This window comes from Periplaneta americana, chromosome 10 (genome assembly GCF_040183065.1).
Source record: "Periplaneta americana isolate PAMFEO1 chromosome 10, P.americana_PAMFEO1_priV1, whole genome shotgun sequence".
NCBI lineage: Eukaryota > Metazoa > Arthropoda > Insecta > Blattodea > Blattidae > Periplaneta > Periplaneta americana.
Window position 1 is genome coordinate 46,463,160 of NC_091126.1, and position 21,985 is coordinate 46,485,144.

Sequence of the window (21,985 nt, forward strand, 5' to 3'; positions counted from 1 at the left end):
TTAATAGAATTACCCCACTGATGATTTTTTAGTAGTGTTTCTATTTTACTTCATATTTATTTTTGAAATTCCATGTATTTGTCCGTTATATGTCTACTAATATTTTGAAATGAGAACAACACAAATAATTCATCTACTTTATGAAGTAATCCGCATTATTGAAGTGGGGTGATCCTGTTACCCCCTTGGTAGTCTGTGTCATGAAAATTCCAGGATATGAAATTCAATCTGTATCTTAATTTTCTTCATTTATAAGTTTGTCTGGTTCCAAATTATTTTATTTCGTGTTATTTATATCATTCATATTGTTATTTATACCATCATGACATTCGGTTCCCAATTTTCTTTGTATTTTTTATTCTTGTGTGTGACGTATTGTTATTCTAAAAGCGATTTTTTAGAAATAATTTTATTAGTGAAGCCTTTTTCGAGATGTCCATTGTAGTAGCTATAGATGGCGTGTCGAATATTTGAATTTCAACAAAATTAAACTTTGTTTTATTGGATTTATACAGTATTTTTATTGATTTATTTTTAAAACTTTTTATTGATTTTTAGAATATTATTTTATTATAAACAAATGTTTTGAAGATGTTCATTGTTACATCAATTGTATTTCAATACTTATATTTCAACAAACAACTGAAATGATTTCCAATTTATGTTATAGTACTGTGACATTCATAGCTTGTAGTGGTTTTTTCCACCATGTCAAAACTATGTAGCATTGAGAAGTTTACCTTGAAAAACATGGGAGGCACATTTAAATTTACTGTATATTGGTATGTTATCTTATAGTGTCACCAGTAACATATATATAGTTCTTTAATTTTGGTGTACGTTTTCACCAATATGGAACGGGACTTTTGAACTACCCTGTATTTTAAAAAAATAGGACGATTATTTTATATTTTTACATTTTCTGGAGGTCTACAGTCAATAATATATAAATTGTTAAATATTCCAAATCCTTAACAAATATTGGTATATGATTTTGATTGGGGTAATTGTATTAGCCTCCCCCCCCCCCTTGTAATAGTAAGTTATAATAAACCTTGGTAGCAGGAGAGTTAAATCTCTGTACTTGTTTATAAAGAAAAGTTCAGTTGACTCTTGTTAGTAGAATGATAGACAATGGTCTGTAAACCTGTGTTCGAGCTCGTCTTAACTTCCAGAATTACTTTGGGATTTACTCAGCCTCTTATAAAAATTCATTACAAAGCCGATTTCCCTGAATCTTGTTTTCATTGGCAAGTGTGGAAGGTTTGCTTAGTAGACACACAGTGAAAAGTCTTCTTTATGTCATTGTTAGAGCAGTATAGTTTATTTCGATTACAAAGTTAATGTTCACGAATCTAGGTTTACAATTGTTATACAATTAATAAATTATTTTCAGACTGCTGATGGATCATCAACACATGAGAAATTAGACTTCTGGTTGAATCTGCTATGTTCAACATTCATGATTGGCAGATTATCACATCGTGATACTGTGACTGATCTGCTTTCTAGTGGCCAACTCACAAAACGTAGATCTATGGTCCTCTCAGAAGTAGCAGATGACTTCTCCCAGGTTAGTTACTTTGCATCACTTGTTTTCCTGCAGTTTTCTGTTTAGTGTAAAATGTTTTCCAGCCCTACAAACATGTCATTCGAAAATTTTATTGAAGTCCAAGCCTATCAAGTCAGAACGAGATTTTAAACATGTTCTTTGCATATTTATCTTACTGTCTGTATACTAGTAGCGTACTGGTACAAGAATCTCTCTACGTCAGATATTCTCAACTTCCATATAGACTGTTTATACAGGGTGAAAGTGAAATAGCCTTGCAGATTTCCAGAGCAAATAGCTCATGTTGTATGTAACAAAAAACTATAATATATTGGTGGAAAGTTCATAGTTTTTTTTTTTTTTTTTCAGAAAAAAGTTTTGTTTAACAATATCTTATTCGATAACTATTGCGAGTAGGATCGTGATTTTTGTTCATATCGATAGGAAATCTAATAAAGAATAATTTATCCCTCTGGCATGCATGCACAGTTATCATTTAAATTTAATTTTAAAAACCTCTGAATTCAAGCCATTGCACAATGCAAGCAAGTGGCAATGACTCAACAGACAGCAGCTCACCTAACAAGACACACCAAGTTCGTTGACCTCTTACATCTGTATCACAAATAGTGTGTGTTAGCGACGATGTTGTCAGACTGCCGAAACTTCAAATTTAATTTTCTAATTAATGTATTTAATCATAAAAGGTAATATAGGTTTTCAATTCATTTACATGTACCCTATCATCCCTTTCAATCTGCAATATTGTTTCACTTCCACTCTGATACTACAACTTTTAAAATGTTTTAAAGGCATAATTTTGTTCTGTCTTTCCAATGCAGTATAAGGAGCTTAACATCATCCTTGCACAAACATTTATTTATTTAACCTAATGCTCAGACACTTTGAACCATTGGTTTTTTTAATTGGGTTACTTTACGATGCTGTATCAACATCTAGGTTATTTAGCGTCTGAATGATATGAAGGTGATAATGCCGGTGAAATGAGTCCGGGATCCAACACCGAAAGTTACCCAGCATTTGCTCGTATTGGGTTGAGGGAAAACGCCGGAAAAAACCTCAACCAGGTACTTGCCCCGACCAGGATTCGAACCTGGGCCACCTGGTTTCGCAGCCAGACGTGCTGACCGTTACTCCACAGGTGTGGACGAACCATTGTTACCAGTCTTCTAGCTTCCCAATACACACAGAGGAAGCTGGTCTAAGAACGAGTGGGGTTGCCTGTTCGAAACCTGGATATGCAGGGAACCTTACTGTGTTGTTCTTTTGTTCCACCTCGGTGATTCTGAAGCGTCTTACATTTCATGAGTTGGTCCTAATTCATTGTAACATCCATATTGCATAGCATGCTGTTTCGAGGTGTTATCACAGTCTACTATATACAGTCACGAAGCTTGAGTTTTGAGGGTGCTAGAAACAATAGACTGTGACGGTACTATTTTGCATTGCCTGTGATGAGGCGATATTAGCGATCCTAGTGGTGAGCAACTATCTAATGTTTGCATATTTACTACGTATTGAGCTTCACGACTGTATATACTAGACTGTGGTGTTATAATGTTGATGTGATGTAGATGTTTTGCCAAACGTTCATGACGTATTATTGCGTAGAATCCCGCCACAGTTTCACTTTCTGAAGATTCTGCTATCATATCTCTTATTATTTAGAGATGCCAGCCCATGGTGTGTCTTTGTTTGTCTCATGAAGGATTTCACATCTTTCGGAATTGGAACTGGATTTAATAAGTGTAATTTTAGCTGAATGGAAGGTGTATGTGTAATCAAATTATCTTTGTACAGGACCCTTCATAACTAAGGCCCGGTTGCAGAAACGCAAATCAAATCAGTCCCTGATCGCCAATCAGTTGATGTCTGATTTATTTGATTGTTCATTGCGTTGCACAAACGTGAATCTCCAATCAACTTGTCTCAATTTACTAATTGCTGATTTGAGAAAGAAATACATTTGACAACAGCGCTATTTAGCAACCAGAGCCAATTTGATGCTCCTTAAAAGTCGCGAAACGAATGCATCAAGTGGGCGGTGACTAGGAAAACAAGTGAATGTTCAAGTGAATGTTTTGCTGTTTTGTTGCTTTTTGTAGAAAGGAAACAGGCGGATTCTATTTGTATAGAGACTACAATATAGTGAAACAAAAATAAACGTGAGGTGGCTTCTGTTGTGGGATTTGCTAGGGGAGTCGATAAGAAATTGGAATATGCATAGCCTCCATAACCTTTTCTATTTCGATAAAGTTCGGCATCATTTCAACCAGGTGATCAGATGGGGATGTGAGCAGTCTATACAACCAATATTAGGCTACTCTTGGAAATCCTGACATGACTGGATTTCAAATCATTCCCTGTTTGAAGTTTGGGGATTTATGAGACCCTGTCATAACAAAGCAATTTCATACGTAACATTCCTAACTACTCGGCAAATAGTTGATTTGTGGACCCTAACAAGATAACCCAAGACCGCCTGAAAAATTCCAACAGCATAAAATCTCAGCATTATTAGAACTTGGTTCATAGGAGAAAGTGAAAGGTTTCGATTTGTCTGTCTGCATATATTTGTTTCAATCTCTGAAAGTAACAAAACACACGAATCCTTACTTAACCTAAATCTTTGCTCAAATTTTCTGTCATTATACATAAAAACAATTCATGTCTGTCACGGAAACGCCTTCTTCTTAATAATATTTTTTTCATTCTAAAATTTCATCAGAAGAATCCATTATGTCGAAAACAATATTATTGCGCTATAACTATTTACTATATAATTACAGTAACTGCATTATAAACAGAACAACATAAATAGCCTACTTAATCGATGATCAGTGACTTAACCAGCAAAAATCTGTTGATCAAATCTGATGGAAGACTGATCTCCGATCAAACACTGATTGTTCTTTCTGCAACAGAAATAGAACTGATGGCCAATCAAACCCTCCTTGATTGCCAATCATATTTTGATCGGTGTTTCTGCAACCGGGCCTAAGAAGTCAGCTTCTACATTACTTTTAATCCCAACATGGGAGGGAATCCGTTGGAATGCGATTTATTTTCATATGCCATTTAATTATTTAAGCAGTGTTCTGATTTCTAGCAGTTCTGAAGTCAGGAGCTACTCTATTGTAACTACGGATTGAATGGTTAAAATGGAGTTACAATATGTAGGCCTAATTAATTTCTGAAATTAATAGTCTGATACATGTTCGGATAGGGTGATGTACAATACTTCTAATTCCCCAAAGTTTGTTTTAAATTTCCTAACAGAAGCATAAAATGTATATAGTTTACTATTTACTTCAGCAGCAACACTTCATCAATTAATATCAGTGAACCATTAATGAAGATGTAGCCACTCCTTTTATGGGTTTGTGTTGGTTATTACTTTCAATGCTACGAGTTTTAAGGTTTTGTTTTTAGTTTCTCCTTTCGTTACTTTTTCGTTCTTATCTAATTTGTAACATATGTGTGTCTCCTGCTGGTTATTCTGGGTTCAGTAACTCTTGTTTTAGCTTTTAGAATGTAATTTATTTATAATTTTTGTATGTATTGTATAAATTGCTTTTGAGTTTTCAATTTCCTACGTTTTCTCTTGTAATAAACCCAAAATATTTTTGAGCATAGCCTAATTAATTATATGAGCCAGTTTCTTTATAGGAGATTACGAGTGACTTCTAACACTGTGATGGGAATAGCTTTACTGCTGCTGTGAATACCCTCATCTTCTTGTTTTGAACTAAGTGCAGCTCCTTTGTATGAGCAGTTATCAAAGACTTACCAGTACATGCTTATAAAATTACTGGTTAAATGTACCATTTATATGTATTATTGGGGACAAAGTGTGAACTTTCCATTTCTTCCCAGTAAGTCTCTTAAGTCCTTGCTGAGATAAATTCATTATAAACATCACAATTGTTAAAATACCGTACATATTTTCGTACATTATACATAGTTCCAGCAGTCAAATGTGAAAGTGAGACTAATGATTCTGCAGTGATTTTTAATAAAAAACTGCAAGATTATTTGATAAAGGATCTATTAAAAGAAAAAGAAAATATGCACACATGTATTCCCACAAGAACTTTACGGATCAATGTTTTAACAAATCTGTGGGTTTGTGCAGCTTCTCTGTCGTATAGAGTATTTGAAAGATAACTTCATAAGACATATTGTATAATTTTGCAACAACTCCCAAAGTTGTGCTGTTCATTTTCACGTATTTGGGTGGATTTATGTTTTTAATTTTGAGTTTGACTTAGCTAAATAATTTTACTTTGTTTTGTTTCCTTTGTATTTATTAATGAATAATTTTTGGTGACTGGTTCTTCATTACATGTGCATACATAAGTATATAGTATTTATTTCATAATTTTTATAGCATAAAACATTTCTCAAAAGGAATAGTATCATTCCTTTACTTCCCATTTAGGCAATCATCTGGCCCAATTTTATTGAATTTGCTTCTTCCCTTTCTTACTTTGTTTTGTTTCCTTTGTATTTATTAATGAATAATTTTTGGTGACTGGTTCTTCATTACATGTGCATACATAAGTATATAGTATTTATTTCATAATTTTTATAGCATAAAACATTTCTCAAAAGGAATAGTATCATTCCTTTACTTCCCATTTAGGCAATCATCTGGCCCAATTTTATTGAATTTGCTTCTTCCCTGTGATTACTACTTCCAAATTATAAGTAGGAAAGAATCTATATAGAGATTTGGCAGCCCTGTAAAAGCAGATTTTGGCGTGCCTTCTGTCTATCTGCCTGCCCATCCATCATTTTTAATCAATTTGTGAAGGGAAAGATATCTGTTGAACTGATGGAAGTTAAACACGTTTACATAAAATAACAGCAATATTGATTTTTTTATCATTCCAATTTTAATATAAGTACCATCAAAGCGAGTATGATGTATTGATTTCTGTTGGATATACAAAATTACATGGAAAAAATATGTATCACTATCTTTTATATGAATGTATGGACAGAGTTGTGACTTAGGTTCCCATATATGAATGGGTTATTTATGAAAGGGCTTAAGTCTTGAATACTAAATTGTTAGCAGTTAAAGAAAAACTGCTTATAAGCCGAAATTTTGAAATTAAGGCTGAAATAAAAATTGTATCATAAATTCTACAAAGCATTTAGAATGTGAAATTTAGTCTCTTCATATCTAAATCGATCTACACCCAAAGAGCAGTTATTACATTACAAACTTATTTTCACAAAAAAATGACTTGGGCCCTTTCATAAATAACCCATTCATATTTTGTGTTGTAGATCGTTATTAATTTGTTTCCTTTTTATTTCTTTCTAAGATACTGGCAAAAGTCTGTTTTCGCTGTCACTTTATGCTCGTGGAGCAAATTGACAAGACTGCATCCCTCTACAGTCGCTCTATTCAGGATCATCATGTATGTCTTCTGATTAAGGTAAGGTATAGTTAGTAGAGTTGAAATTTTCATGAAATATTTTGGAAAAATGGTGATATATTTGTATCTACTACATTTTGCTCAACATATGTCATGTAGCTTATGGGTCATTCTGTGTAAAAATATAGGTTTGAAAACCATGCCATCTCAAAATTATAAGATATTTTATTGCTATTTTCTATGTCCCCTCTATGAATCAGCCGCAATATTGAAGTGTCATTGACCATAGTTACATCATAAGGGATACCTAAAACATACACGTGCAGGGGGGGGGGGGTGGCGCGTTTTTTTTTTTTCCTCACCTATTATGTCCCTCATTTTACATTATGTGTTGCCATCCTTGATGATATAGCATTTGTGTTCACCATGATAGATATTTTCGTCCAAAAAATATGACTTCTTCAGGAGGGAAGTAAAGCTGAGATACATCGTCACGTTTGTGGTATATAAAAGCCTTATGACAATTGATTGCTTAATATTATATGCAAAATTATCATTGCTCTTTTTATTGTCAACGTACAGCTTTTGCATACAGGTGTGGATGGCTGTGTTGAGTAGACCTGGATTAACTTTTTGTTTAAGATTAGGAACTACATAAGTGCAAATTTTTGTTCTAGCCATCATCATCTATCGTCCTGTTATCAAGAGTAAGGAATATTTCGTCTTACAGATAGTCCCACTTAATGCTACTAGACTGTAGCAAATTCCAGGAAGGTCCACAACTGAAAAATTATCGAACCACATGTACAGCTTGTCCAAGTCAAGTCTGCGAGTGGGGATATCGGGATGGAATGTAGTGGCAAAACACAGTTGCCACATAGGTCACTTGATGCTCAGATTTCAACGTGTGCACATCGTTTAAAATACACTATGGAGCGCACGCATCTTTTGCCCTTGTCTTCAGATAAAGGCAACAGTTACGCTGTCTCCCAGCCTCCCCCCTCATGCAACTTTCTCTCCTATGCCCACGCTTGCCAATCAGAATGCCAAACCTCACTGTCAAGCAGAAGTAGAAGTGCAGTCTATTTCAAAGTGTCTTAAATTGTTATCGCTCTATGAACTGAAGTGCAGTAGGAAAACTTTGCTGTCATATGAGACTGTACTGGTCTCCTCTCGTTACCGCCTCCTTTCATTACAGAACTGCCTCCAACTTCCCCTCTTAGCTCACAGACTTAACTTGGTCGAGCTGTACAATGTTGTAATTGTATTTATTCTCACGCCCATTTATCACTTCCATTCTTACGTGTTTCTACCCATGATATCTGAAAAGAATACCCATAAAATGTTCTTTAACTGTGACTGTGTATTATTAAAATACATGTTAAAATTAAATACAGGTAAAGGCTTAGATGACATAAAGGTGCATGTGGGATTTGGAGGTACAGCTCTGTGCTTCGATGTCTTCCTCACTAGAATGAGATGGTGTTGACCACACGTACTGACTGCCTTTGTACCCCTGGGAAAGATGTGGTACTCTATTTGACAGTAGGCTTAGTGGACCTCAAAGCCATTCTGGGAGTTCAGCAAAGAGAAAAACTCTACCACCATCCAGATTTATTGAACCCAAGACCATCAGTCCATAGCTTTGATCCCTCAATTGAGCTACCTGGCCACCAGAATTAAATAAGAATTTATCTTGTAAAAAATATTTTTATTTGCTGTAACAGATCTATTTTATTACAGTCTGGAAATAATGGAAGTGATACCAAGATCTCCTTTGAGGGGAAGAGCAACTGCGAAGGACTTCTCACGAACATTCTCGTTGAAATTGAAACACTATTCCATCCCACAGAGCCACTAGATTCATCAACATAACTCCAAAGCATTGACCACATGCAAAACACCAACCCATTCCAGGATCAACTTTTTGAAAGTGGCTGCAGTCATTAAATGCTATTGTGTTTGTTAGATATCCACACATAGAAATTGTTTGTTTAATCTGTTCTTTTTGTGTTGCTAGTTTGAGTTGTATACAGTTGATTTGTAATTTATTTTTATGAATTTAAAGCAATGTATCTAAAATTGTGGCTGCTGTTTGAAGGATTACTGAGTGGGTTTGCATGGTCTGGATCTCGCATCATGCCCAAGACTGCATTGTTTCTAGTAACGTGGAAACTTACAAATATGCTTTATTGATGATCAAATAACATGACTGATAACTAAGTTACTGCCAGTGCGAAAATTTTCAGAATTATGTAACAAAGAAAATGGTGTTAGAAAATATCATTAAAACATTCCTATGTTAAAAAATAAAAAGGTATGAAACATACTGGAAATGTGATTGTATTTGCATTGTTGAATTTTTATTTTTACATTAAGGAAGTTTGGTTTTTATATTTATGGGTAAGTTAGAGAAGTGATAAAAGGGAATTTGTTCAAAGAATCTGAAAACAAAATGATTTGTATATTTACAAAAAAAAAAAAAAAGAAGAAGAATATTTTACAGAGAGGAAGTTTCTTGATACACAATATGAATAAGTTCAGTGAACTGCCTACCGCGTAAATGTAAATAAAAATTAATAATGAAAAATACTATTTGTTGTGAATAAAATTTCCTCTTTTTTTATTTATTTCATGAAAATTATTTATACGAGTTTTGTTACTGGTGAACAACTACTGCCCTGTGTGTGTCATATTCAAGTAGTTTTGCTCCTATTATATTGTAGGTGGACTAAGGTATGTATGCTACAGACTATAGTGTTGATTTTGTCTTGGAGTAATATAATGTGAAAGTCGTGCAACTAGTCACCCTTGTTGAACTTCTCGTTATTAATATTTTTAAATACCTTTAAAAATCTCATATTGACATGCAAATGCATAAATTCAAATTTACGTTGTTTATAAAAGAACAAAAAATGTATACTAGCATTTAGGAATACTAATTCGAAATGTTTCTGCTATCACTTAATGTGAAATATATTTGGTCATACAACCTGTTTCTCCTAAGAAACGAGTGTATTTTGTCCGTGTGCTATTCAGGAAATATTTTATTGTTTCTTAAAGGCAGTAGGTTTGTTATGTTAGAAAGAACTCGTAAGTAAATATAATTGATACATTGACAATTGACTAGTCGTAAGATAACATGCTGCTTTCTGTTCAAGTGTTCCACAGTTTGGTTTCTAATGTTGGTTACAGTTAAAAATATTTATTGATTTTCTCTATCATGCCAACTAGATTCCAGAACATTGCAGTAAATAGAGTACTCTTTTGTAAATTTCTTCCCATTTATCAGTCCGAAAATTTATGATTTGCAAGTGATAATTATCTGGTCAACAGCAAAATTGCGACATAAGTGGTATATACAATTTTTGATTAATTGGACCCCCTTATGACGAAACTGTTACTGAAAGTTGCCAGTTGCTTCGTATTTTTATAGTATGGCATATACTTATGACAGGAAGTTGTAACTAGATAACAATGTAGAGGAATATAGGGGATGAATAAACACACTTAGAAGGACGAGCTGGGTTTATCTTAGGTTTGTTATTGTGAGGAAGGGACTAAGATAAACATACAAAACAAGAATTCATTTACAGTAGATCTCCTCAGTGCCTGAGAAGTGTTTCGGTGTGCAGATGTGATTTACTAACAGATAAAACTCAAGTAAAAACTTCGTCTTAAAACGCTACAAAGAAATTTGTGACATAGTGTAAAATTAATTTATAATAGTAAATAATAAATAATAGTGATAAAATTTTACGTGTTGTTAACAATGCCATGTAAGTGCATAAATGATCCTAACAGTTTTTCTTACATTTGCGGGCGAAGTGGTGTTTGCTGTGCAGTGGAGAAATATCACTCCTGTTATAAAAACAGCTTACAATCTTTATATTGGTGAATTCTGCAAATTAGGAGACTAAAATAAGAGTTGGGCTCCACATATCTGTTGTAAGACTTGCTACACGAATCTTGGAGCCAAGAAATCACATTGACGACTGTCTATTTTGTATGGTACCACCACTCCGAGGAACGACGAATTATAAAAAGAAGACCATTATATACCCCAACATACATTCTGCTACTCGTCCTGTACCCCATAGTGATGAGCTACCTGTTCCTACACCCCCTGAATCATATTCCATAGATTCGGAAGAAGAGCCTTGTGATCCAGAACCATCCACATCTACAGATCCTGACTTTGCACCTGATGTTAAAGCTGAACATCACAAAATTAGCCAAAATGAACTAAACGATTTAGTGAGAGACCTGGAACTTTCTAAAGCCAAGGCAGAGCTGTTAGCCTCCAGATTCCAACAATGGAACTATCTTTCTGAAAATGTGAAAGTGACATTTTTTCGTGACCGTCGGAAACATCTTGAGAAATATTTTTTCTGTAGAAGGCGATTTAGTGTTTTGTAGTGATGTTAGTGACTTATTGAGTGCTCTGAACATTAATCACATTTCTGATCAGTGGCGGTTGTTTATAGATGCCTCAAAATTAAGTCTCAAAGCTGTATTACTCCATAATGGCAATCAGTTGCCGTCAATTCCTATTGGTTATTCAGTGCATATGAAGGAATCATATGACAGCCTGAAACTCCTTCTTGAATCAATTCATTATAACACTTATCAATGGAAAATATGTGCAGACTTCAGAGTAATTGCAATATTAACTGGACTCCAACTAGGCTACACTAAACACTGTTGTTTCATATGCGAATGGAACAGTAGAAATAGAGCTTCTCATTTCATTAAAAAGGAATGGCCTTTACGTCAAGCTATGGAAAATGGAAAAATGAATATTAAACATGAACCTCTGGTGGAATCTGAGAACAGTTTAATTCCTCCACTACATATAAAACTTGGTTTCATCAAAAACTTTGCTAAAAAGTTGGACCGAAATGGACCGGCATTCAAATACCTAGTTTCAAAATTTCCTAAAATGAGTGAGGCCAAGTTAAAGGAAGGAGTTTTTGTTGGCCCACAGATTCAACTTCACCAAGATGAGATATTTGAATACCTTTTAAATGATGTTGAGAAAGAGGCATGGATTTCTTTCAGAGAAGTCGTAAATAATTTTTTGGGAAACGAGCTGAAAACTATGAGGACCTTGTTACGAATTTGCTGTCTTCTTATCACAAAATGGGATGCAACATGTCCCTTAAATTACACTTTTTACACTCCCATCTGAATTGTTTTCCTGAAAGTTGTGGGGAAGTAAGCGATGAACATAGGGAATGTTTCCACCAACAAATATCATTAATGGAAAAACGTTACCAGGGAAAGTGGAGTGCAAGAATGCTTGCTGACTACTGCTGGACAGTCATCAGGGATGCTCCTCAACTCGACTACAAGAGGGAAACAAAGAGAAAGCACATTTAGAAAAGGTAAGCGATGTTTTACAAGACATCAGACAGATTTTCATAGAAGAAATGACTATCGAATTTTTCTTAATATTAATATGAAACCAGAACCAACCTAGCCTTTTTGTTGTCATATTCGTGTTCAGCATAATGTGATCCTTTAGAAAAGTGAGGTTTCATTCATGTCACAAACAAAAAGTCAAAATTTGTGCAACTATATTCGTGAAAAAAATATATAGGTATTTCAAATGTACTTTTATAACTTTTATTCTACAGGGCGAGTCAAAACTAAGGTATTGGCATTCCTTATTTCTCGTAGTGATACAGTCTGGCATTGAGATTGCCAGCTTTTGCAGATAACATTCTTGCTATTTCACAGCACTACAGTGTGGCAAGTGTTCTTTCACATAACTAGTGAATTATTTATTTTAAGAAAATGAATAGAATCTTACCTGAATTTCAGAGTAGTTGCTCAAAAGTCTTTCATTGTTTTGTACACTTGTTGCAGTGAGATATGAATATATGTGACAGTTGCTGGACCTCATCCACATTAATATTGCGTATTAGTCGTATTATTTCATCTTTGAGAGCCTCCAGAATGCGCTTTTTTAGGGTACTACTAGGTAAAAGACATATACCAAGAAGCCTGGAGACCAGGCAAGCCATAATCCACTGCTTATTATGCTGTCAAAATTTTACGAAGGGCTTTTATTGAATGTATTGTGTGTGCTGTTGCGACACCTTGCTGAAAACTGTGTAGTTCTCTTGTTACTCCATGGGAAGTGAAAACAGTCACAAATTATTTTTCGCATAATGCTCTGAACTGTTAGGTAAAAATATATGCACCCAACTATTCCTCACACATTAATCATATACCATAGTCTCAATTTTTTTAATCGTGGATTGAGGCTTCATAACAAAAATGGATTTCCAGTATCCCAATACTGAATATATAATTTCAGCATTCACATAGCCGTTCAGGTGAAATTAAGCTTTATAAGTGAAAAAAAATTAAGCATTGGGTCAATAATTCTGTCGTGGATTGATTCTAACATTCAAAGAGAGAATAATGGGCGTGCTATCAGATTATGTGTACTCAATTTATGAACAACTGATAACTTGTAGGGATGAAACTAAAGAAATTTCAAGCCTTCGACCACAGAACATTGCGATTTATTTAATTCTTGTGCTAGGTGATGGTACTTTAACCTAGGCTCAACTCCACACTGACATAACTTCGAGTGTTTGTTCTGTTAGAGCATGCTTTGAACGTTTCTTGTTGATAAAGGAACCTGTTTCTCGCTAATTACTAAGTAATTTAACGACACACTGTTTGAGTGATTGTGCAGCTCCTGAGGAACACTGCCAAAACGATCTGGAAAGATTTGTCTTTAGTACCGTGCATTTTACTGATGTAAATTTTATACCCATTACAATGACTTGAGGAAAGATATTGACTAGGCTTTGGATAGTGAAGAATATCACTTCGAAACTAGTCAGTCAGGTAATTTCCTCATATTAACACAGTAAAGATGATATAAAGTTAATTAGTAAAGATATTTGTTCTATTGGTATTAAAGTAGAATGAAGAGAAATTGCAAGGTGATGTTCGTTTTCTATATTGGAAGGTATAAATGCAGGGTATTAAAAGTAGGTACACAATTTTATGCCCAATTAATTTTTATTTTCAGTGATTCCTCCATGGTGAGCTGAACCAACTACAATTCGCGGATATAGTACTGTAACTATATAACTGCAAATCTAATGTTTTGAAATAATTAGGAAATAGTTTTTGTGCATCCAACCTATTGTCTCCATGTGTCGTAATGCTGTGTAGGATATTTTCTAAATAAATTATTAAGCTTAAAAAACTGTAATGAACCTCCAAGCTTACTAAAATAACCCACTGAAGTAGATAACTCTGAGCCAGGCACTACATCCCATAAGAAATATAATGGGATGCACGCACAATTTTCGTCTTCTCCCGTCCATTTCAGTATCTAAAAAGGTGCCAGGCACAGTTCACCACTTTCGTTTTTATATACAACCCCATTTACTATCTCATTTCCTTACCTCACACTCTTATCTGTTCTCCCGCTTTGTCAGAATAAGTTTCCTAGAGGGGAGGATGCAAAAATAAGATAAAATCTTTGCCAGTAATTTCTAACTGTAGTGCGAAACTGTAAACCTGTGAAATGTTATCGTGTTATGTAAGTTGTGAAGAAATTAATTCAGGTATCACTTTATTAAAATCTTTGCTTTCAATATTAATATATTATGAAAACTAAATTTCTGTTAAATAATTTATTTGCAAGGTGTTTAAATATTCACCAAAAACAGCAACGTGCTAAAGTTAACAGATCTGGAAAATTCAATTTGGATGTTTATTAGACCTAAAAAAATTGGTTGTGTGGATGAGATATGGAGAAGTGTTCTTCTGTTTCCCGTGTGTTCTTCTTCCTAGGTAAACATAACTAGTCAAAAGGGATAAACTAAGACACACAAAATCAAAGGTTCGTATGAATAACATCTTCAGTTTGTCTGTGCTGGTTAAAGAAAATATTGAAATTCACTTAAACTTACATTACAGACTCGTGATTGCAAAACATAACGAGCAACTAAGACACACAAAATCAAAGGTTCATATGAATAACGTCTTCAGTTTGTCTGTGCTGGTTAAAGAAAATATTGAAATTCAATTAAACTTACATTAGACTCGCGATTGCAAAACACAACGAGCAAGTTGAAAACAGATATGCCCTAAATTTAATAATAAATTGTATGAGATTTTAAACAGCGGTAGATTTAGTATTAACAAGGTATGATAAATCCGAGACTTAGAATACAGGGGCATGTTTCGTGAATTAGTTCACTTCAGTTCTGAGTTAGATAAAGACTTAAAAAGTTAAACGAGCACTTAACCAAGTCAACAGCATTTAAGGGTACGTCTAAAATCATTCAAAACGACTTGCTTGACTGCATGTTGAAAGTGTACCATGTTTCTATCATTGTTTATCATACGACTGATGTTTCAACTCCACCTACTATTACGTTATGAGTCACCGGCGTAGCTGTGTCGGCTAAGGCATTTGCCTGCCAATCCGGAGTTGCTTTCGGGCGCAGGTTCGATTCCCGCTTGGACTGAGAACCTGGTTGGGTTTATTCCGAGACTTTCTCCAATCATAAGGAAAATGTCAGGTAATCTATGGCGAATCCTCGGCCTCATCTCGCCAATTCCATCGACGCTAAATAACCTCGTAGTTGATACAGCGTCGTTAAATAACCAAGTAAATAAATTACGTTATATTATTGATGGAATGCCTGTCTGTTAACCGACAAGTGTGCGTTTTTCCTCTAATTTGTCTGGATTGTGTGTACAGTTGTATACATTTTAATGAGTTTAATAATAATAATAATAATAATAATAATAATAATAATGTCATTGTTACTGTTTATTTTTATTTTTCTCTCTGGCACTAGGCATTAAATGTTTATGAGCCGCCACTGATCTAAGCCATAAAAGTTTGCACGTTGGCTTTTTAGAAAGGTTCATTTTGCAAATCAGTCACTTCAACTTGTAAGTCCAGTTTGACATTCATAATACTTAAGAAGAAGAATTTTCAAAAAGCAGAAAATCATTTTTCTTAGCATGGAAGTTGGTAAATCTTACATCCTTAATTTAAAAATTTCTGTTTTCAAATATGATAGCATTATTATTATTATTATTATTATTATTATTATTATTATTATTATTTAACGATGCTGTATCAACTGTACCAAGTTATTTAACATTGATGGGATTGGTGATAGCGAGATGAGACCAAGGATTCGTCAAATTATTACCCGATATTTGCCTTATGGTTGGGGAAAACCTCAGAAAATACCCAACCAGGTAATAAAATTAATATTGGTTTTGTTTAAGCTCAACTATTCACAGGTCTAATTTTGGCATGAAAGATTTTAAATTGTCATACAGATGCATGTACAATGGTCTGGTATTTTCCTTGGAGATGAGTGTTAAGTTCATTAAGATGTCCTGTTAAATCTCAGAGGAAACCCTGTCTCGAACCCACATTGCATTCTGCAGCTTAGGTATTTTCAACCCTAAGAGAAATTAAAGACTAACTATAATACAAAATTGACGAAAGCAAAAATATTACAAGAAATAATATCGAGCCTAGCTGTTGTTTCATAAAGTCGTATACTCTGCTGCATAAGTCAGAAACCCTTTAAGAATTTTCCTCATCTCAGCCATCTGACGTCACAGTAATATGTGAAATTATCATTATCCTTATTTGAATCGTGCAAAAGCTGCCTGAATTGTATGTGACATAGGGATTTTAATTTAATATTGTTCATTGTTTGCACAACATGCATTAAATTGGTGTATGTGCATAATACCAGGTCTACCGGCAGCGACCTATACAGCTCTCCACTGTTGTGCGGGAATGTTATGCAGTAGGGTGTATTCTCTTGCCAGTGAAATTCATGATTGTTTCGCGTTATATTATCACTTACCTCAGTTTTCGAAATGCTGCCCTCCTGGCGCGAATTTTTGGTGGCAACTTCTCCAACACGAATATTTAACTAATGTATTGTTCATAAATACACTTTGTTCGATTATAAACAGCAGTTGAGGCAGATATTTATGGTCGGTGGTGGACAGGTGGTGAAAGAGAGCAATAAGACAGTGGATGAAGAAGATATTTATGGTCGGTGGTGGGCGGGCAGTAATTCACTGGCACGATATTTCCTTGACCCATACAGCTACGAAAAAGAACATGGTGTACAATGATATTCCTGATTGCTTTAGATGTGCTTTGAAACGCCTAACAAAATGTAGCTTCTCTCCACACATTGCTGGTGTACCATCAGTACAAACAGAAACCAGCTTTAGCAGTGACATTCCTTTGCTTTCCAGTATATTTAAAAATGCTTTGATATAAGCGGGACTAAATCCAACAAATATTCTTGAGGTGACAAACTATTATCCACACATTGAATGAATATTGCTAACTGGGATGTATTCGTTGTGTCAGTAGTTTCGTCCAAAGTCTGGTTGAAGTTTTTTTTTTTTTTCCTGGGTTTTCCTGGTAGCCCATTAAGAGCAAATGCTGAAAAACTTTCGACACTGGATCCTGGGATCATTTCAACGTCATTATCATCATCTATTCTGCCTACTTCATACTCATAATATGTCAGGCTATCATATGGGGCTAACAGAATCTGACCTAATAGACGCTCCAACCACAGAACAGGATTCTTCACATAATCGCTAAAAACGTTTGCAGAGGTGCAAATATCTGAACGTCAATATGTGTGGCATTAAAAAAATCTATTTACGATGGCTATTCATAAAGTAACTTCCGTTTTCATATAGCGTGCGTAACAACAGAGACAGTGGCGCTGCTCTTGCGGTGGAGTGTACCTTGAAGCAGTACGCGTCGAGCAGCGGTAAAGTCAAGGTCGTGTCTTTGTACCTCCCTGAGCCACATGCTGTCAAAATGTGTGCTGCAATCGCAAGTCCCGACAGGTGTGACGTACGTTCTATAATAAGATTTCTTGTGGTCAAAAACTGTAAAGCTAGTGAAATCCATAGCCAACTTTGTGAAGTTTATGGGCCAGTCGAAATGAGTGAAGGTGTAAGACAATGGTGCCTATGTTCAAAAATGGGCGAACCAATGTCCATGATGAAGAGAGAAGTGGTCGACCGAGTATTGTGATTGCAGATCTGATTCATTTGGTTGACAAAAGGGTTAGAGCAAACCGCAGGTTCACCATGTCGGAGCTTAGTGAGGATTTTCCACAGATTAGTCGTACTCTTCTGTACAAAGTGACTACCAGTACCGAAAATTTGGGCTACCGGAAACTTTCTGCCAGATGGGTGCCCAAACTCCTTTCTGAGGAACAAAAAGGCGCAGCGGATGGGAGCAGCTCTGTCTTTTCTTGAGCGTTACGAAAGAGAAGGTGATGCTTTTCTCGATCAGATTGTGACAGAAGATGAGACTTGGGTGCAGTATGTGAATGCAGAAACAAAGCTTCAATCAATGCAGTGGGGCCATACTCACTCCCTGAAAAAAACTCACAAAGCGTCGTCAAACACTTTCCACGAGGAAACTCATGGCAACTGTCTTCTGGGACAGAAAAGGAATTTTGCTAGTGGAGTTCTTGGAGAGGAATGCCACAATTAATGCTGAGCGTTACTGTAACACACTAGCAAACTTGAAAAGGGCCATTCAAAACAAACGTCGTGGAATGTTGAGCTCTGGGGTGATTTCCTGCATGACAACGCTTGGCCGCATACAGCACGTCGTACTGCGACCAAACTGCAAGTGTTCAACTGGGAAGTATTGGATCATCTTCCCTATAGCCCAGATTTGGCGCCTAGCGATTACCGTCTCTTCATGCACATGAAGACGTGGCTTGGCTCGAAGCACTTTAACAATGACGAAGAGTTGAAAACCAGCGTCGTAGGTTGACTTCAGTCACAAGCAGCCGAATTTTACAATTGCGAAATTTCAAAGCTCGTCAAATGCTACGACAAGTGCCTCAATGTGACTGGAAACTATGTGGAAAAATAAACTAGAGTGTATACTTTCAAACGTATTGTAACGCAATTCTGTAATGCCATTCACATTTTTGTAAAAAATAAACGGAAGTTACTTTATGAATAGCTCTCCTATTATAGCTTTGGTATATTCAGAAATTGTTTCAAAACACCTATCTATGGTATACCTAGACAGCTTAATATTCTCAAAATATTGTACTTTGGATATGTTATTCTAGCAACCACCACCAAATATGAATTCTCCGTCATTCAAGTGTAATGCCACTAGTTTTGCTCTGCACGTTGTATGCTTGAAATAAGACGAAAATTTCGCGTATGCAGCGGCATATCATGTCATAGCTCCTATGATAGTCAATCATTTGCACTCAATGTATGAGGAAAGCATAGAAAAAAGAACTCGAAATTAAAATAGTTTTTGAAGAGTGTGGGCAGGGGGAAATACTAATTTCGAAGTGATCTGTTCAAAATAGAGATTTATTCTTCAAAGGTGGTTAGTGGCAAACTTTTTATTTTTCACGTTAGATATGGGGAGGGTCAAAGTGAGAGAAATGTTGAGAAAGAATGAAAATTACTTTTTACTTTTAAAAGTTTCCACTATTCAAAATCTTTACAGGTTTTCCAGTTACGACGAGTTAAATGAGCGTTTTTGCTTGGTGGAGATCTCAAGACAAACATTTGTCCGTTAAAAGGGAAGAAAAGGTGGCTTCGTACAGAAATTTTTGTGCTGATTTCAAATCCGCTTACAAAATATTTACATCACATACATTTTTTTAGTTAATTATGAGTTTTGAGATGTAATAATACATTAAAATAAATGTAATCAAAATATTAAAATACATTTAATTAAATTATTAAAAGAAAGGAATCAAAATGGCAGACGATAATACCTAGTATTCTATACATTGTCAAAGAACTTATAGCTCTGGAGGAGAGGACAGGTAAAAAAAAAAAAGAAAAGTGTGAGTCAGAAAGTAGAGTCTGTGTAGAAAAAAAAAGTTAAAGGTATGTGCGAATTTACCTTTAAAACTAATATCCTGAAAATCTCTCATAATATGAATTACATCCCAGCATATAAATAATTGAAAATAGTGAAATGAAAATGAAAGATGATGATGATGATGATGATGATGATGATGATGATGATGATGATGATGATGATGATGGCGAAATGGGTCCAAGGTCCAACGCCGAAAGTTACCCGCAATTCTGCTTCATTTGGTTGAGGGAAAACCCCAACCAGGATTTGAACCCGGAGCCGCTCGTTTCACGGTCAGACGTGCTATTACTTCACAGAGGTGGATCCTTCGAGCATTAAAGTCTATTTTATGTTCGAAGGGTGGACCTATGTGATCAAGGGGTTACACGGTATCTCTCCCACGTGCCCACATACGTACGTAGTTGGTAAGTTGGTATTACTGATCACAACAGTAAAAATCTAAGTGTAAAATATGGAAATAGGGAACATGGCGGGAGGGCGGAAAGACGAAGTGGAACTAGGTTCAGTAATGTGAGATATTACACAATGTTATAAGTGAAAACGATATGTGATACTTCCCTTTGTTAAATGCATTTATCTGTGATACATAACACATTCAGTAATATATCTTTGAAGTAGTATTTTCGTAATTTTAAACCACCAGATACACAACACAAGAGACAATGAGGTTAGTTGTAAGTGTATCGGATTAATAGCATACCTTTGAACTTCATAACTTTCATATTATTAATATAAATATGCCTGATGATACAGTGGTGTTACAGAAATGAATACTAGAATATTTTGCTTATCTTCGTTACGGTAACAACAGTCTTGGCAGCTGCTTTAAGCGTGAATTACAAATGTACGAGATTATTTCTGTTTGAGATAACTTTGTGTTATTTTTGTGTTAATATGCGGCAAGAAATGTTATTTTGACTTTCTCCATACAACACTTCAGTTTCTTACCTCGGCATTATTAATTCATATTCACACGCTGCTGTGAAGTTAATGCCCAAGCTATGCTATTTGTGGATGGCAGGATGTAAGTTATTTCAGTTATGTGAGTTATTTGCACTTTTTCCTGTTGGAAGGACTAAACAATTCACAGAATTCAATGAGAGCATAGTTTTTATGACTAATGGTTGTAAAAATATTTGGAAATATTATGTAAATTATTTGGTAAAATATAAAGGTAATTATTGCTATTGGAGTGGTACTATGTCAGTGCTGTTTGTCTTAACTTGGTTATGAACAGATGTAATTTTATCGGAAATTGACATTTTTTAAACAATGATAACAGCTATTATAATGATGTTATTAGAAAAATAAGAACAGGAAGGAACTTGCTTGAGAAAGGTGGCCAAAATTCCTATCCTAGTTTCGCAAGGACATAGGCCTAACAGAAATAAAGACACTTATTAGGTTCACACGCAAGGTGCCATACAATGTTAACAGTGGTATGGAGAACATAATTTACCTCGGTTGTTTACTAGCGTTCCTTTATAACGTTTTTTTTTTATTTTCAGTCTATTCAGAATTTTTAATTTGTAATCACGGGGATGAAAACATGGTAATAGATAACATCTGGGATTAAGCATTACATTCCAATGATGTTAGCAGAACTATTCTAAAACACTTTCTGTTTGTTCAGTAGAAAATATCTATATTCCACAGAATTTGTGGAATTTCAGCTCTGATAGTAATAGCACAGTCTAGTACATACAGTCACGAAGCTTGAGGTGATTTTTTTCATTTCTCACGATACAGTGCTCCAAGCGGTTAGCAACTGAAAGTACTAGCCTAGATCATATATGTAACATAAATGATCTAGGGTACTAGAAACAATAGACTGTGCGATAGTAGCGATCCTAGTGGCTAGCAACTAAAGTTCAACCACAGTTTAGTATATACTAAACTGTGGTCATTGGATGCATATTCCCTACGTATTGAGCTCCGTGACTGTATGTAATAGACTGTGGTAATAGAAAACAAAATTGCAATTTGCACATTAACTTACCAGTATGACAGTCAACTGTTTTCTTATTTATTGTTAGGGAGTGGATGTTGATGAAAAGTCATCTTATTTTTCATATAATATAGAAATCTTTTCTA

General features: G+C 35.0%; 2 protein-coding genes across 4 annotated transcripts in view; both read left to right on the forward strand.

Moving 5' to 3' along the window:
• The window catches only part of LOC138707640 (AP-3 complex subunit delta-1-like), an 84,904-nt gene extending 75,445 nt beyond the window's left edge, over window positions 1-9,459 (forward strand). The window contains exons 25-27 of the mRNA XM_069837325.1: window positions 1,397-1,573; window positions 6,910-7,023; window positions 8,707-9,459. Of these exons, the coding sequence (XP_069693426.1) occupies window positions 1,397-1,573; window positions 6,910-7,023; window positions 8,707-8,838 (423 nt within the window). The 3' untranslated portion in view covers window positions 8,839-9,459. The remainder of the gene's footprint in view (window positions 1-1,396; window positions 1,574-6,909; window positions 7,024-8,706) is intronic.
• Window positions 9,460-20,321: 10,862 nt separating this feature from the next.
• LOC138707645 (cyclin-dependent kinase 17-like) overlaps window positions 20,322-21,985 on the forward strand; it is a 110,053-nt gene continuing 108,389 nt past the window's right edge. For 2 of the 3 annotated variants that reach the window (XM_069837340.1, XM_069837337.1), the window contains exon 1: window positions 20,353-20,558. The gene's annotated coding sequence lies outside the window, so the exon portion shown is untranslated. Of the gene's footprint in view, window positions 20,559-21,985 lie in introns of all 3 variants that reach the window. The other variant, XM_069837338.1, reaches the window with a different exon arrangement.